Source organism: Citrus sinensis, chromosome 8 (genome assembly GCF_022201045.2).
Source record: "Citrus sinensis cultivar Valencia sweet orange chromosome 8, DVS_A1.0, whole genome shotgun sequence".
NCBI classification, from domain to species: Eukaryota; Viridiplantae; Streptophyta; class Magnoliopsida; order Sapindales; family Rutaceae; genus Citrus; species Citrus sinensis.
Genome location: NC_068563.1, coordinates 7339465 through 7355755, shown reverse-complemented (window position 1 = coordinate 7355755; position 16291 = coordinate 7339465). Strand labels below are relative to the sequence as shown.

Sequence of the window (16291 nt, the reverse complement as noted above, 5' to 3'; positions counted from 1 at the left end):
TGTTGTATACACAACTGAGTTAAGTCCTTCACATTCTGCATTAGCGAATCTTCTTCATTTCGTCTCACAACTCACAAGTCGTTTGTGCCCTTCATTCTTCATCATCTTCATTCAGAAGATATAATATAGATAGATATAGCAATGGCTATTCGAGTACCTGGCATCATGCACGCTAAGCAGATTCTACGCCAATCTAAATTATGTGCAAGTCAAGCAACTTCGAAGTCTGTAGATGTTCCGAAAGGCTATTTGGCAGTTTATGTTGGAGAGAGGCAAAAGAAAAGATTCATCATTCCTGTATCATTCTTGAATCAACCTTCATTTCAGGAATTATTAAGTAAAGCCGAGGAAGAATTCGGGTTTAACCATCCAATGGGTGGTCTCACAATCCCTTGCAAAGAAGAAATCTTCATTGATATCACTTCTAGCCTGAATGGATCATAGAATGCAATACTAGAACTAACTGGTATGGAAAATGTTGTAAATACTTTTAAGATTCTTTTCTCATTTCTTTACCTGAAAAAGAGATGGGACACTGAGTAAAAATTCCCACACCAGACTGCAGAAGGGTGTTTTGCAGAATTTTTTCTCAATTGCAAAATGAGAACTTCATTTATTTTAAATGGGCAATCTTCATATTCTGAGATTGTTTCTCCACTTTTACTTTCCATCAAGATTGGGCATCTTATATGTTAGTCAAAATTTGTTGTAACATTTCTTTTTCTTTTATTAAAGTTATGTATACTTATTAGCTAGTCATCTATGTGACAGTACTTTCCAAATATCAGCAAGAAAATGGTTCTCAAACATATCATGAATATTGATTAACTTGTATCTTGAAAATCATCAAAAAGAGTAGCACAAAAGGTTTTCAACTGTATAAAAAACACACCAAAAAAAGGTAAGAGTGATAACATGAATGTTGAATTTCACAATGACAACTTTTCCATCAAAATAGAAAGGGAAGCAACTGCCTTTCAGTCTGATCCGTAAAATAGCGTCTTTCAAATTGGTTATTTCATTTGACATGAATGAAAACGATAACCAATTAATGAGTGTAGATTGATGACACCGGACACAATAGATGGGAAAACACAACGTCACACACTCAAAAAATCACAAGCTCACCACCACAGCAAACAACAAAAGGATACAGAAAAAAATTCACCACCTAAAGTTGTTAAGTTAAGGATACAAGGCTTAAAATACTCACCACTCAATGGAATCCACCAAAGAGATACAGAGTTTGATAATAACTCAAAGTTCATCCAATCCCCAAAATTAATCTCTCTCCTTTGGTTACAACTACATAAGCTTAAATAACTTTCTTGGAACATTCCTCCAAGCATAGATATACTAGAAAGAAACCCTTCAAATGACTTGACTTTAAAGACCAACATTAAAGCTAGACATTAATAAAACATTGGTATGCTTAAAACACAGCAAAGAGCATTAAAAAAAATACAAGTCCAGAAATATTCTTCTCGACTCAAAACTGAACAGCCTGCACATAACTGATCATAACTTACTGTAAAAAGCTCCAAATTTAGATTAGTAAAATTCATTGGAAAGCTAACAGAAATATCTTTTCAATGATGTATGGCTCGAAAATTAATTCGATCTCATGCAGTACAGATTAATTCCCAAAGATGCCCTTTTCTGCACAGAAATTCCGCTCACTTGATTAAAGTAAGAACTTGAACTGCACTTGGTATAACTTGAATACCAAATATTTCAAACACCCCTGTGTTAATTTAGAATTAGGATCTTCTCCTGATCTAATCTTTATTTAAGCAAATTCTATTAATATGATTGGTGGTTAATAAATTAAAAAGAAAAAGTAGTTAAATCATAATCATCCACTAACACTAAAACACAAGTGGCATAAGATCTGTAAAAGATCAGGCGTGCTCAGATCATGAGAGGATCTTGATCCGTAGATTTAACATGTTGTCGGCATCATTGGCAAAGAGAAATGCTTATGGATGATTTGCTGCTTGTTTAGATAGCTGAAGCAGGTAATTTAAAGTAGTAAGAGGGATTAACTGTGGTGAATATTATTTTAGATCAATTATTGAACTTACATGTTATTGCTCCCCTCTTTTGCATGCCAGATAGGTATGCAAATTGAGAATGAAAACTTAAGCGGGTACAAATAAAAATAGAGTAAATATCTTAAAGTAATACTTTTTTAAGTCAAGGTCTAGCTCTAGTGGTAAGAAGCAGCCTTCTTAGGAATTTAGATTTGGTCAAACTTCAATGGGTGTGTGAGTTATTAAATTAAAAAAAAAAAAAAGAAACGATGTTACAGGTTGATTGGAGCCAAATGTATCTCAGTCTATGCAACTTTATCTTCCACTCTTCTGTATGTTGGTGCCAGTTGCTTAGTATTAAATCTTGCTTGCTTTTCCATTTTACCTTTAATCCCTAATCTGTGAGCACGCTCTTAAAAGCTGTCTAAAGCATGTCTCAAACCAATGATCACTTAGCTTTGCATCCATATCAGCACTGAGTATCCAACTGTCATTTACCAATCTTTAGATGGTCCTCCATTGGCTTGGTTTCAAAATTGTAGGCCATATTTGATTGTCAACCACAAGCATGATATGATTTAGCCCCCTAATCTTTGTTGATTAGTTGGTGGACAAAACCATGTGATGCCATCTTGAGCTATGTTCCATTCACTCAAGGTTTTATATGTATTGCATACGCAATAGCCAATAAGTGTATCTATATATACCCACATACATTGATCACAAAACCAACTCAAAGTTTCAGCAATACCAATCAATCTCCTTTTGCTTCAAACACCTCTCCAAATCCTCTCATTCTATTTTGATATTTGAAGCTGCTTGCATATCAAGTAAAAGCAAATGGGCATTCGTCTTCCCGGTTTCATTCTTGCTAAGCAAATTCTACGCCAGTCTGCTCTAACCGCAAAGAAAGGAGCTTCAACATCATTAGATGTACCAAAAGGCTTCTTAGCAGTATATGTTGGAGAGACTCAAAGGAAACGCTTTCTGGTTCCAGTATCATATCTGAACCAGCCTTTGTTTCAAGATTTGCTGAGCAGAGCAGAAGAGGAATTTGGCTTTAACCATCCAATGGGTGGCTTGACAATTCCTTGTGAAGAGAACACTTTCATTGACATCACTTCTCGCTTGGAAAGATCTTAAGACAAGGCTCATAGTTCTTAACTAATAACTACCACAGTTTTTTAGGCCTGAACTGACATGTAGAATGTAGATATGTATTATTTTTCCTCCTTTGATAGGAGTTTTGGGATTATAATCTTCCCATTTGAGCAAAGTTAGTTAGCAATGACACACAGAATGTTTGTATTATCTTGATGTTTGATTGAATCATATTTCTGAACTCTCACCTCTCCTGTGCATGTGAAAATTTTAACAACAAAAATAGTCTAAAATCAAATTTAACCTCGATTTATTAAATTTTGATTTTAAACCGTTAGCATCTTCAGATAACAGTATATTCTACTGAAAATCTGAATTGATAGGCTTATAGTACAGTACCAAAGTCTACTAAAGAACATAGCTCGGAAATATTATTAGGCATCAGCCACCGCTAGGCCCAAGCCTTAGTAGATCAATTTATTTTATGAAGTCAAAGCTTTCATCAAATTGGATTGAAACTGTAATGTGCGTGTGAAACTGAAACCTCACTCAAAAACAAAAAATAAAAAATAAATAAATAACAGCTTCTTACTATTATAACAGATTGAAAATCTATTTGTTTCCCAAACCACTGTTTCTCTGAATAAAGTTGCATTACATCAAACAATTGCAATGCGTCTTATTTGCTCCATCATTGTGTCAAACGAGTCTCACTAAGCTTTACACAACTAGAATCAACTAACTAAAAGTCTAATAATATCCACTGAGAACGTCCATGCCCATCAATTTGAAACAGGCTTACTCCTTATTTGTCTTATTATTTTTCAAAGTAGACTCATGTTACCGTACACCACATGCCGTCACAAAAAGAACCTTGGAACTTTAACCAACTGCTTGAAATTCCTAAACCCCAGAAACCCATTACCATTTAACGTTGTCATATCCGATTTTTGTCGAAATGGGTCCCCTTTGTATGCTCTAAAAACCTTTTCTTTCATGCATGTTCATGGCATTTTCTTAGATACTTATGCACTGTGTAGTTCTTTAACAGCTTCGACTTCTGTAAAAGATGCTAGATTTGGTAAACAAGTACAGGCCCATGTAACTAAATCGGGTTGGCTGTCCAGTGTTTTTGTGGGCAGTGCTTTGATTGATTTGTATGCAAAATTATTGCTTATTCACGACGCGGAGCTGATGTTTGATGAAATTCCTGTGAAGAATAGTGTGTGTGCAAATGCGCTGTTATCGGGTTATTGTGAGGCTAAGTTGTGGGCTGGGGGACTCGAATTGGTTAGATTGATGCCTGCACTGGGATTGGATTACGATCACTTCACATTATCTGCATTGTTACGTGCATGTGCAGGGCTATCTGCCGCTGAATTTGGGAGACAGGTGCATGCCTATATGATCCGTAAGTGTTGCAATTTAGGAAATGATGTGTTTATGCAGAGTTCATTGATTGAAATGTACGGGAAATGTGGTTTGGTGACAAAGGCATTGCAAGTATTTAATTTAGCAGGGCATAGACTAGAAGGGGAAATAAATAAAGATGTTGTTCTATGGACTTCAATGCTTGGTGTATATGGTAGAAATGGATACTTCAAAGAAGTGATTAAATTATATGAAGCGATGTTGATGAATGGGACAAAACCAGATGAGGTTGCATTTGTGACTGTAATTTCAGCTTGTAGTCACACAGGTCAAGTGAAACTTGGAATTGAGTATTTTGAATGGATGGTTCATGACTATAAGCTGGAACCTGGCCCCGAGCACTATAGTTGTTTGGTTGATTTGCTTTGTAGAGCTGGTGAATTGGATAAGGCATGGAAGCTGATAAATGAGATGCTCGATAGAGGGCATGGTAGCAGTAGTGTTTCTATGTGGGGGGCTTTACTTAGTGCTTGCCACGATTGTGGAAAGTTTGAATTGGGAAAATTGGCTGCTCAAAAGGCACTAGAGTTGGATCCACATAATGTTGGAATTTATGTTATGTTATCCAACTTATATTCTAAATTCTGCATGTGGGATGAGATCGGCCAGTTGAGAGAGCTAATGAAAGAAAAGGGATTAAAGAAAGATGTTGGTTGCAGTTGGATTGAAGTCACAGGTTGAATGCACGGGAAATCGGTATTGATTTCTAATGGAAAACTGACAACATCAGAGAGGTGGGATTCCATACCAAATATGGAGCTGTCTCAACTGGCATTTTTTAGTCTAGAGCCTCAGGTCACAAGTGCTCATTGATAACATCTAGTCGGTAGCTGTGTTGGGAAGTGGAAGACAATGAGGCGATGCACAGTTTGCTGTTGACTGATGATAATCTTAGAATTCAACTGATTATTGAACTTCAGAATGAGATGCCTTGTCAAGGACTTGGCAGTTAAAGCTGTTCTTATTGGGAGCTTTCCTGAGTGCTTGGCAAAGATTATGCCAGCATTAAAGTTGGTGAATTGGCTGGAGATTCCTTAAATGCAGGATCAATGCCATGTTATCAGTTTTTGATTCTCGGTTTGGTTTGTGCAACAAGATTCGAGTTTGTAAAACAGTTTGTAGAACTGTTCAGAATTTTCATGTTTGAAAGCAGAATGACAACAAAGCAGAAACAGAACAGAAATATGAGATTGAAAGAGAACACAAATTTATAAGGCTAGAAACTTAAAAGAGTCTACCTTGTACTCTTCAGTTCTTTTGTGAATAATGATAATTTGTTAAAAACGTCCCAATATTCATTTAGCTTCAGGGTCGTAGTCATGATGATTTCACTATGTTTAGCTATTGCTCTGTGCGAATTCAGATTGTTGTCCTGAAAGAATGTTTCACCATGTTTGCCTTGCTAATTATACAATTTGTCGCAAAGCATCCAAACGACATGTCATCTACGATCAAGAAATTTACTTTCCCAGGATCAGCTATCTTGGAAGCGATAACAAAGTAGCAAAGGTCCCTGAAGAGTTAGCTCATTTTTGCAAGTGCAAGTTTGCAGCTACTTTTCACAAGCAGAAATTCCGGCAGGCTGCATCTATTTTCAATTCATAAAAATTGCTACAGCCTGCAGGCGTCAGACAGGAGCATAGAAGAAGAAAAACTATTGTTTCACCAAAAAAAAGAAAAAAAAAATCAACAATAAACATGTGATTAAAAAGTTGAAACAATTACTTCCAAAAATTGAAGTGTAGAATTGCACATGCTGTTAAAGGCATACCTGTAAATTCTTAACTGTCAAACAAATCAATATGGTCCAGTGTTCTATTGCTCACAGTAAAGAACAAGCCACATCGTGACACGACACCTAATCAAGGGCTTTATAGTCATTGTAATAGCAGACCCTCTTTATTATTGGCTTCGCCGAAAATGCTTCCCAAGTTCTGGTCGTACGGAATCATAATTCAAACCCTCATTTCTGTGAATCAGAGAACAGTAATCAGTGGACAAAAACCCTAGTTTCTTGAAAAAAAATAACATTGTTTTTTCAGAAGAGTTTGTGGTGTTAGGACATGACAAATAGTTCATCATCGAAAAAGCATGGTCCTGGTCAACCTGAAGAAAGTGGGCCCACACTTAAACTTCAACGTATCAAAATGAGCAAACCTGAAGAAGCTGAAAAGAAGGTGAGTAATTAATTTAGCGGTTTCGATTATGAAACCAACTTTTGATGGTTACCCATTATGGAAATTGCTAAAATAGTGTTGCCCAGAAAGGCAAAATGTGTTTTTTCAAAGCAGTTTCTACTTTCTTGTACTGTCACTCATCACTGAGAACTCAGTTTTTTCGATCGCTTCATTTCCTTCTAATAGTTTGAAGCTGAGATTTTTTGTTGCAAGTTTAAATTTTGGCAATTACCCATTACTTTTATCACCAGAGAACATTGTTACTCAGGAAGCAAATTTTAATTTTTGGCAGCAGATTTGAAAAATTTTAATACCCAAAATATTGTGATGAAGTTATTTTATTAGGGTAATATTGTAGTATTTAACTTGTGCAAGAGTATAATTGGCCAAAATAATGTTGCTTAGTGATGTTAATAATAAAGAATCATGAAAACTTAGTTTGAAATCATATATAGCTAATAGAGTGTGATTTTTGTTGAATGTGTTATGGCTTTTGTGCAGAATTTGAATAAGAAACTTAAAGATGTTGAAATTAGTATTCCTATAGTGTACGGTAACGTTGCATTTTGGCTTGGCAAGAAAGCAAGCGAGTAAGTATCATTATTGTTGAATATTGCTAGTTTTATAGCTTCGTACTTTTTGTTTTTACATGTTTTGAATAGATGGTTATTTGCATTTTCTTAATGACTAATTAGGTATCAATCTCATAAGTGGACTGTGTATGTTCGAGGAGCAACAAATGAGGATCTAGGAGTGGTGATAAAGCGTGCTGTTTTCCAGTTGCATTCCAGCTTCAATAATCCCACAAGGGCTGTGGAGTCACCACCGTTTGAATTATCAGAGTCAGGATGGGGTGAATTTGAAATAGCTATAACGCTTTACTTCCATGCTGATGTTTGTGATAAACCATTGAACTTGTGAGTTGCTTAACCTATAATTACTTCCTATTTACTTGAGCATTGCTTTGGAAACACTGAATTTTTTTGCCCCCTGCTAAAAAGGTAGGGAATGGGCAATGCCGAAATCAAATTTTTTTAATCCTTTATTTCCCTTGGGACTCAAACTTGGGTGCCAGCCAAATGAAGCTGTTTGAAAACCACTCGGTCAAGCACCCTTGGGACAAAACCTAAACAGCCATTTTGTTCCAAGACACTGTTAGTATTGTTGGACCTTAGAGCAAAGGTTTATTATGTTCACAAGAAAAGAGTGAGAATGACAAATTTGAAACAAATACTCAGATTCAGTTATGCACATGAACTTAGTCATGAACACTAGTGTAGTGAGTCAGTGCCAAATTTGCTTGAGCTTCTTCTTGTCAACCTTTGATTCAACTCACTGTAGCCATCATTTGATATTCTAAGGATGATCCGTGAAGCATTTTCACTTGATCTTTTTTGTGCCAAAATGGTAGGAATTAGTAATTAATGGAGCATACTCTCAGTAGTTCAGTTGAAAGTATCAAAAGGGACTACAGCGCCCCTTTATCTCCATCTCTCCAGAACTTTCTCCTTATTATCCTCCTCTGTTGCAAACCATTTTCTCTGCCAAGAATTCTTGCAGCTCCTCAGCTCTTCATTTGATTGCTAGCCTCCATCCAAGCCACATAATTTAATAATGAAGCTAGATAGATAACCACCACTTGCTGGTGTTAGTCAATCACATGATCTCTGCTGTGTGTTAGAAGCACCTGTTGTGTGAGCAGTGCTGGTGTGAGTTTTCCGGTGGCTAACCTCATTATGGTTTTTTTGTAATATCTCAATTATCTTCTGTTTCAACAGGATGATTCCAAATGTCTTGATCAAATAATCTCAAACCTGATATGTAAAAATCCAAAAATTTGAAAATGATCCTCAGGATTAATTTTAAATAAATTTTAATTATGCACAGATATCATCATTTGAAGTTGTACCCAGAAGATGAATCCGGTTCCATGTCCACTAAGAAGCCTGTCGTTGTGGAATCCTATGACGAGATTGTGTTCCCTGAGCCTTCAGATAGCTTTTTGGCTCGTGTGCAGAATCATCCAGCGGTAACCTTACCTAGATTGCCTGTCGGTTTTACTTTGCCTCCTCCTGGTAGGTTTGAGAGCTTTGTTGTCTGCAGATACTCCTCTTTACTATGCTTCAGGTGAATAAGTATGCCTTAAATTACTGTAGTGCCAATTGAGGATACAAGTAAAAGGAAGAGAGGAGATACTAAAGATCACCCCTTGGCCCAGTGGTTCATGAATTTCTCAGAAGCAGATGAACTATTGCAACTTGCAGCAGCTCGTCAGCAGGTCAGCAAGAATGGAATGCATGCCATTTCCTCACCTCTTGTTCAGTTTGTATAAAAATTTTGTGATATTGATGATGATTTATGACACTCATTTACAATCACTTCTCATGTTTAGCGGACTGTGTTCGAGAGAAATAGGAAATTTCTATTCATAATCTTTACACGCTTTTAATAAATCCTCAAAATATGTTTAATGCTTTTGGAGTTCCATCTTCTTATTTCACCTAGATGCAAACTTCAGTTTCTTTATGATACTGGTTGGGAATCATCCACTAGATACAATTTTAAAAAGCCATTTGTGGCATTTGAGTTTAGTAGTTGCATGCAATATAGCTGACATGTTCTTCATCTCATTCTTATCATTGCCTTTTATCCCTACATGCTGTACACAACTAAGCTGGATTTATTACCAACTCCCTAGCTGGTTCAAACATTTAACCTGTGCCTACTACTTGCTCCCTTCCAACTTTATCAGCACAAATAGGGCTCTTAAAAATCAATGAATCTGGAATCTACCATGGAAGATATGGATATTCCATCGAATCCAATTTTGTAGTGATACCAGTTTACAACGGATGTCGAACTCCAAGGTCATTTCAAAGCTTCTTCTCTTTTTTTTTTGTTGGTAGCTTCCAAGAAAAGGGACACTTGGTACGAACTGTGTTATCAATTAAGGTAGTTCATCCATATTATGTACATTTGTACACAGCTTTATGAGCATCATTCAGTAGTTGAAGACAATAAATAGATCATAAAAATTTTTCATGCTGAAGGGGTTGCATGGTTTTGAAGATTACATTCTTTCATCTATCTGATTAAACTAGTGAAAATTATTTGTAAAACTGAGATGTATCATCTTTATTATCCTTACCTAAGATGCTGCAAAATGTGTTGATTCAATTTAATGATCCAAACTACAAGTCTATCTACTTGAAGACTGACTCAGCACTGCAAAGGATGATTAAAGTGGCAGAGAATGAGATTGTATGAAATGTGTCTACCATATGATTATCTGATTTTATACCTTGGCTTTGATCTATATCAGAAAGTATAAAATTGCTGATTAGACTAGAATATGGTTCTTTTTTTCATCTTCTTTGGTCTCTAAGTCATCTTATCAATTTGATCTATGAAGGCAAGCTGCCATAGACCATTATCTGAAACAGCTTATTTTTGTCTTAATCAACTATTTATTGATTTATATATTTTGGAAATTTTCTCACATATGAAGGCAAGCTGTTCACATATCATTTTCTCAAATGAAGCCTTTTGTTGAATCCTATCAGTATCAGACTGTAGTACCAACTTTCTTAATTATTCTTTTAGCTTATCTATAAGTGATGTATTAGCTCAAAATCTCTGAAAACTAGTAGTATATCCATGTATTGCTTTCTTACTCAAGGTTCCTCCTTTGATTTTTTTGTAGGAACATTCCAATTCCCCTTTTTTTTTTTTTGGTGGATCAATTTGAAAATCCAAAAATGTTTCGGAATTGATTGAGCCAGAATTCCAAATTTTGGTACTTAAATAGGAAGCTTTTTAACTTTATGTTTTATTTGCATTGACAATGCATTTTACTCAATGTTGACATATCTTAATTGAGATGAGCTGTTTCAGTATTTTACGAGTGTGCAAGTTAAATATTTTGATGCTGTAGTTCCAATGTATTAGGTCCAAGCTCATATTGCAAAACTCAAAAGACAGATAAGTTTGATAGATGGGCAGCAGCAACAGTTGAGATCTACCTCTGACCCGTAACTGTACATGTAGTCCGGCAAATTTTTGAGATTTCAAGTTCAAATTGGTTTTGCAGCAGAGCACATCATAGTATAGAATTGTATAAGTGATATGTATTTTCTTGGATATGGAGGGTTTTGTCCTCTTGTACTTTTTTATTTCAATTTCTAGTGTTGTTTTTGCCCCAATGTTACAGTTTATCTTTGTATCAGTAAACAAAGTGCAAAAGAATAAGCATCATTTGAATAATTTTGAGTTAAATGTTTTGAAGTTACTGCATTTTGTACAGTATTCTGAGATTGCTCACTGAAGTGCATCAAATTTGATCAGGAGACTCAAGTATTTTGTTTATTTTCTTTAGAATTTAATTGTGTCTCTTCACACAAATCAAGTGAAATCAGAAGACTCAAGTAGAATGCACATTCCAAAAAAAAAAAAAAAAGTAGAATGCAGCATTTCAGCTGTTTTTTTCCTGTTAGTTTTGGGCGAGTTGGAAGTAAAATTGCAGGAAATCCAAATATTTGCAAAATTCATGTGTATGTTACCCTCTTACTATCCTTCAGAGGTTAAATATTTGACTCCTATGAGAGGGAATTTGAAGTTCTTGATTTAGCGAGCCAGTAAGGCTGAAGTGACAAGCTAACTAGTTCAAAAGCCTGGGGGTTGAGACATCTCCTGTACTAGCAGATTCAACCTCTCTTGTAATTAAGCTGCAACTGGATGGATTGACCTGGGCTGGAGCCAGGGTTGCGGGCTATGAATTGTCGGTCTTCTACTTGTTTCTCTACTGTCATTGCTGAAAATATTTTCAGGGTCAAAGCATTTGTGCTACTCATCCCCACCCCCCACCACAAAACCAAATCTGAGAGATTGCACAGTTTCAAGCTTTGCATGATGAGCGGATTTGTGCAGAGTACATGTCCTTAAAGCTGGGGTGCCATTCTTAGGTACTTGTATCAGTCCTTTTGATGCTTTGAGTATATAGGTAAAATTGGAATGGGGTCATCTCATCAGCTCTGGCTTTTGGATTGGGTCCTCCCATGTGCCGTCAAGGTCATTTCAACATAATTCCAGTGTCAATCTCATCCTTTTTGGTTAGACACACTCCAGGTACAACCTTCTTTCCTTAACTCCCATAAATGCTCTTTAGTTTTGTCATAATGGGTCCACATTAATAATTTCAACAATTTGATAACACCCATCTCTATCTAAATTGTTATGATCAAGGTACTAATCCAATTATTAGTGTTTGCTTTCTTGTCTTTCTAGTTAATTTGTTTATGTATTTCTTTTGACTCCGTATGCAACAAGTCTCACCCTGATTGATTTTCTACCATCACCCTATGTGCCATTCTGTTTTCTTGAGGCCATTTTTCTCCATCATGTCCCTTACACCCCATGTGAACTGACTAGTTTTGCCTGCTACTGGCATCACAATCGGTTATCTGATCAAAGACACTGTAAATTGTTAGAATGACATCATAGAAAATTTCTTAGGGAGCAAAGTTACTTTTAACCATTGAAAGTTTCCCTCAAAACTCAAAAACAACCCAGCAGCTCGACATCATCTCGAAGTTCCTTTATGCAGTTTCAAGGACTGAGATTTGATTATTCAGAAAATTTCCTTTACAACCACATGGGTTTGAATAATTTTGCTCTCATTTAATATGCGGTTTCAACAAGTTCCATGCAATATGATTAAGAGCTGCTAGAAAAGATAAACCAGAGTAATGAAAGGAATTTACATGATAGATTTCAGGTGGTTAGTGATCAACAGATTCATTTTCATTTGATTTAATGATAATTTGGCCGTTTGAAGTAGTTGGAGTGAATGATCTCACAAAGGCCTTACTATGTTGTCTTTACAGGAGAGTCTGGGGGCAAAAGTAACATGGCCTTCATGTGCTAAACAAAAGCCAATGTCATTATCAACTATATAGAAAATTGCTGCATGCGTGTTAAGGCTCTTATGCTCAGCAGAGCATCGCATTTTGGTGTGAAAAAGGTGGGCCTTTCTCTTGCTGTTTTTATCATTTCTTGTCCCAAGCATTCTCATTCACAGAACATGGGAGCACTTATTTGATAGATGGTGACCTCTGGTAACTTTTTTTAAAAGTTTACCGTATAGATATTTAATCATGGTGTTAAAGAAAGGAAAGCAATGATAATTAAAGCATAAGAGAAAGAAAAAGGCTGATTATATATTAGCCGATGAATAATGTTACGCATACGAAGTTGGGATACGAATATTCTTGTGGTCGAGAATGTATAGGTTAATGCTTTGGTGGGGATGGACATACATAAATTTGGTGGATGAGGAAAACAAAAAGAGAAGACAGAAAGATGCAGTACATTGCCGTATCAAATTTATAACCTTTTTGAGATAACTTTCTGAGCCTTAGAACATGGAGATGTACAATTTATGAGAGATATGGAGATAGAGCCAACAAGACTAGCAAAGAAGATACCAGTGATGCACATTTCTAGGTAGTAGAATCATGTCTCATTACAACTCTTATTTTAGGTGGTGGTGGTGGTGGTGGTGGTTTCTCCAGGACCACAAGAGAGGAAAGCTCTCTCTTGCTTTCTGGGCGCACTTAATTTCTTGTAACAGCTACTGCAGAAGTATATGTGTACTCTTATCAGGTTTATAGGCCGGATTAAGCATTAATGTTGATGTCCCTTATTTTTAGCCTAAACAATTTTCACATTCTCAGTCTCCTGAGGAGAAAGAATTGATTTTTAGAAGGTGGTGAGGTCTTGAAATTCAGAGATAAACGGTTCAACAAGAAATCATGATAAAATTGTGTCCATCACATGGTGGGCACATTGAGAGTACTTCAATTTGGACATTGAATTTGTGGGCACGATTTTATGAAAATGACATGAAGCGATCTATACAGAAATAGCATATTGAACAAAACTATCTTATTCATATTTAGGTCAAATTTCATCACTTAAATCCACATTTTAGTTATTTTTTAAGCCAAAGTTGGGAAAATTTTAAAAATTATTTTAATATTAAACCTTAGACATATAATAGTTCTGAATCAAATCTTTTTAGAGAGAAAAGTTTTTAAAATTTCGCTCACATTAATAAAGAGAAAAGAATTTGTTTACGAGTCATATTAATATATTATACAAGAGGGTGGAGGATGAGAAGAAATTTAATTACCTGCAATGTTATACGTAAGAGGGTCCAGGATCAAGTTTTAAATTTCCCCTTATTCAAGTAGGCATAGGGTTTCTTTATTTTGTTTTTTTTTTTTTTTTTTTTTTTGGGTTAGGTATGAGTAGGACCAGATAGAAAAAAATATTTAGTGTGGTCGAAAACCTGATACCAAGCAGTAAAATACACATGGGTTTCTGAAAAGAATTTGTTGTACTCGGACTCTCGGAGAAACTGATGCTTTATATGTCAGTGAGTCTAAAGAATCACAAGCCCAAACAATCAGATAAAACCAAACTCTCAACAGCGTTGTACTCTCTGGTACACTTGCAATTGGCCCGTGATTTCAGGTAAATCATTTAACATAATTTAGTTAATAAATAATCACAATAAAGAAAGTTTCCTATAATCAATTTTCAGATTGAAAATACTTCTCCTCTTTTTAGCATGGCAGTGAGTAGGCTTTGACTCTTGAGTTGCCTTTCTTGATTTAGAAAATAACTAGTCTTTGAAATCACATCAAATTAAAAGAGATCAGGACATTGATTGATTCTGTCTTCCAGCATAATGATTCAAAGAGGTTAGAGACTTTTGTCACTGCTTCAAATGACTTAACAATAAACAACTAGTGAATACTTTAGAGAAAGTTAAACTATCAAGAAATTAAAATAAGCTTGTACCATAAGGTCAGAGTTGCTAAAATAACATGGGGTAGTAACGAAAGGTTAGAAAAGCTCTCTTGATTTCTATAATACCTCTTGTATCATGTCATCTTTTTTATAAAAAATAATAATAATAGAGATTGTACACAATATAATGTATCTGAATCTATTGATATTACAAATATAAATCTGTAAGGATCAATCTTAATATAACACAATGTAAGTTAACCTTGTTTATAATATAATATATCTCAATTTATTGATATTACAAATATAAATATGTGAGGATCAATCTTGATTAACACAATACAGATTAACCAATATATGTGCTACGAAAATCTACTGTAATGATGGAGAACAACTCTACTATAGTTTATTATAGAAAAATCTAACTACATTGGACCTAATGTGATATGACCATCCAAACCAAGAGAAACGGGGTTATCCCCAATATAATTGTATCTCTTGATTATTGTAAAGTACTCTAAATTTTGTTAAAGAGATTAATTGATTACGAACACAACAATATTCCGATAGAGAAAGGTCAAGAAATAGATAAATTTTGAGAAATTAGAGATTGTCCTTGGGAGAGAGGAGAGAGGGAGAGGGTCCATGTTGCCATTAGGAGGGCCAACAAGGAATTGTAAACCCAATGGCTTTGGCACCCACCATGTCCTTTATTTCTCTGTAACACATACCCCAAAAAACCCGTGGTATGTCGTTTGCCCCCACACTCACTCTCTCTTCCCTGAACATCTTCATAAATACCCCTATCACCTCTTCTCTACTCTCCCATCACCACCAACACAAACACCTTTGGCTCTTGCTTCTTGCTTCTTGTTTCTTGCCTAGCTCAACCTTCACTCTCTCAAAAACCAGATCAAAATGGCCATTAGAAAGTCAAGCAAGCTCCCACAAGCAGCAGTCTTGAAGCAGATTCTCAAGAGATGTTCAAGCCTGGGCAAGAAACAACATAGCTCCTATGATGAAGATGGCCTCCCTCTTGATGTCCCGAAAGGCCATTTTGCTGTCTACGTTGGCGAGCACAGAAGCAGATACATTGTTCCAATCTCTTTCTTGTCTCATCCTGAGTTTCAATGCCTGCTTCGACAAGCTGAGGAAGAGTTTGGTTTCGATCATGATATGGGGCTCACTATCCCTTGTGAAGAAGTCGTTTTTCGCTCTCTAACATCCATGCTTAGATGAAAAGGAAAAAGAGCTTGGTTTGCTTGCTTGGAGGAGAAGATGATCCATTACAAGATGAAGCTCTTTTGCTTCTCTTTTTTTTTTTACATCTTCTCCAGATCTTGTTTTTCTTTATTTTTTTTTTCTTTTGAACCCATACAGGGTTTTTATTCTAAGTGACTCTAACTTGACCCAAGAATCAAGAATTATTAAATGTGTTCTGGGTTAGAATTGTATAAAAATGTAAGGGGGGTTTTTCCTCACAGATAACATCCTGTGAGAGAAGTTTTTAATAATTAATGCCAAGAATTAATGAAGCAAAGGGGTTCATTTCCTCTCCATGACTTCTCTTTTCTCTCATATCTTTCTTTCTTGATTAAGTTCTCTGATTTGTGAGTGATTAAGATGCGTGCATGCCTGACAGCTTGAAATGAAAGTATGAAAAAAACAAGGGAGCTTGCTATGTTACAGATTCTGTATGTAACATAGCAAATGAGAAGCTTATACGCTGTTGCAGGA

At 35.7% G+C, this 16291-nt stretch overlaps 5 protein-coding genes across 6 annotated transcripts; all 5 read left to right on the top strand.

Moving 5' to 3' along the window:
- The first annotated feature begins 14 nt into the window (after positions 1–14).
- Positions 15–763, top strand: LOC112499275 (auxin-induced protein X10A-like). Its single transcript, XM_025102094.2, has one exon. It carries the CDS (start codon positions 142–144, stop codon positions 442–444), a length of 303 nt encoding a protein of 100 aa, XP_024957862.2. The 5' UTR covers positions 15–141; the 3' UTR covers positions 445–763.
- A 1995-nt stretch (positions 764–2758) lies between these two features.
- LOC112499276 (auxin-responsive protein SAUR21-like) lies at positions 2759–3386 on the top strand. Its single transcript, XM_025102095.2, has one exon. The coding sequence runs from the start codon at positions 2874–2876 to the stop codon at positions 3174–3176; it is 303 nt and encodes a 100-aa protein (XP_024957863.2). The 5' UTR covers positions 2759–2873; the 3' UTR covers positions 3177–3386.
- Positions 3387–3620: 234 nt separating this feature from the next.
- LOC102629420 (pentatricopeptide repeat-containing protein At3g12770-like) lies at positions 3621–6024 on the top strand. The gene has a single exon (XM_025102093.2). It carries the CDS (start codon positions 3972–3974, stop codon positions 5244–5246), a length of 1275 nt encoding a protein of 424 aa, XP_024957861.2. The 5' UTR covers positions 3621–3971; the 3' UTR covers positions 5247–6024.
- Positions 6025–6491: 467 nt separating this feature from the next.
- On the top strand, positions 6492–11030 carry LOC102629041 (transcription initiation factor TFIID subunit 14b-like). 2 transcript variants are annotated; one of them, XM_052431798.1, is made up of 7 exons: positions 6492–6742; positions 7244–7332; positions 7438–7659; positions 8630–8817; positions 8899–9020; positions 10446–10538; positions 10691–11030. In XM_052431798.1, exons 1-6 carry the CDS (start codon positions 6629–6631, stop codon positions 10488–10490), a joined length of 780 nt encoding a protein of 259 aa, XP_052287758.1. In that variant the 5' UTR covers positions 6492–6628; the 3' UTR covers positions 10491–10538; positions 10691–11030. The 2 variants fall into 2 exon arrangements, with proteins under 2 accessions (XP_052287758.1, XP_006487290.2); XM_006487227.4 differs by lacking the exon at positions 10446–10538 and having other exon boundaries at positions 6493–6742.
- A 4246-nt stretch (positions 11031–15276) lies between these two features.
- On the top strand, positions 15277–15898 carry LOC102628768 (protein SMALL AUXIN UP-REGULATED RNA 12). The gene has a single exon (XM_006487226.4). It carries the CDS (start codon positions 15473–15475, stop codon positions 15791–15793), a length of 321 nt encoding a protein of 106 aa, XP_006487289.1. The 5' UTR covers positions 15277–15472; the 3' UTR covers positions 15794–15898.
- The last annotated feature ends 393 nt before the right edge of the window (positions 15899–16291 follow it).

Excerpts from the sequence above, each read along its gene's own strand:
- LOC112499275 (XM_025102094.2), top strand. The coding sequence starts at position 142 with ATGGCTATTCGAGTACCTGGCATCATGCACGCTAAGCAGATTCTACGC.
- LOC112499276 (XM_025102095.2), top strand. The coding sequence starts at position 2,874 with ATGGGCATTCGTCTTCCCGGTTTCATTCTTGCTAAGCAAATTCTACGC.
- LOC102629420 (XM_025102093.2), top strand. The coding sequence starts at position 3,972 with ATGTTACCGTACACCACATGCCGTCACAAAAAGAACCTTGGAACTTTA.
- LOC102629041 (XM_006487227.4), top strand. The coding sequence starts at position 6,629 with ATGACAAATAGTTCATCATCGAAAAAGCATGGTCCTGGTCAACCTGAA. Across the intron at positions 8,818-8,898 it reads TTTTACTTTGCCTCCTCCTG|TGCCAATTGAGGATACAAGT; the intron begins GTAGGTTTGAGA and ends AAATTACTGTAG. Across the intron at positions 9,021-10,690 it reads TTGCAGCAGCTCGTCAGCAG|GTCCAAGCTCATATTGCAAA; the intron begins GTCAGCAAGAAT and ends CCAATGTATTAG.
- LOC102628768 (XM_006487226.4), top strand. The coding sequence starts at position 15,473 with ATGGCCATTAGAAAGTCAAGCAAGCTCCCACAAGCAGCAGTCTTGAAG.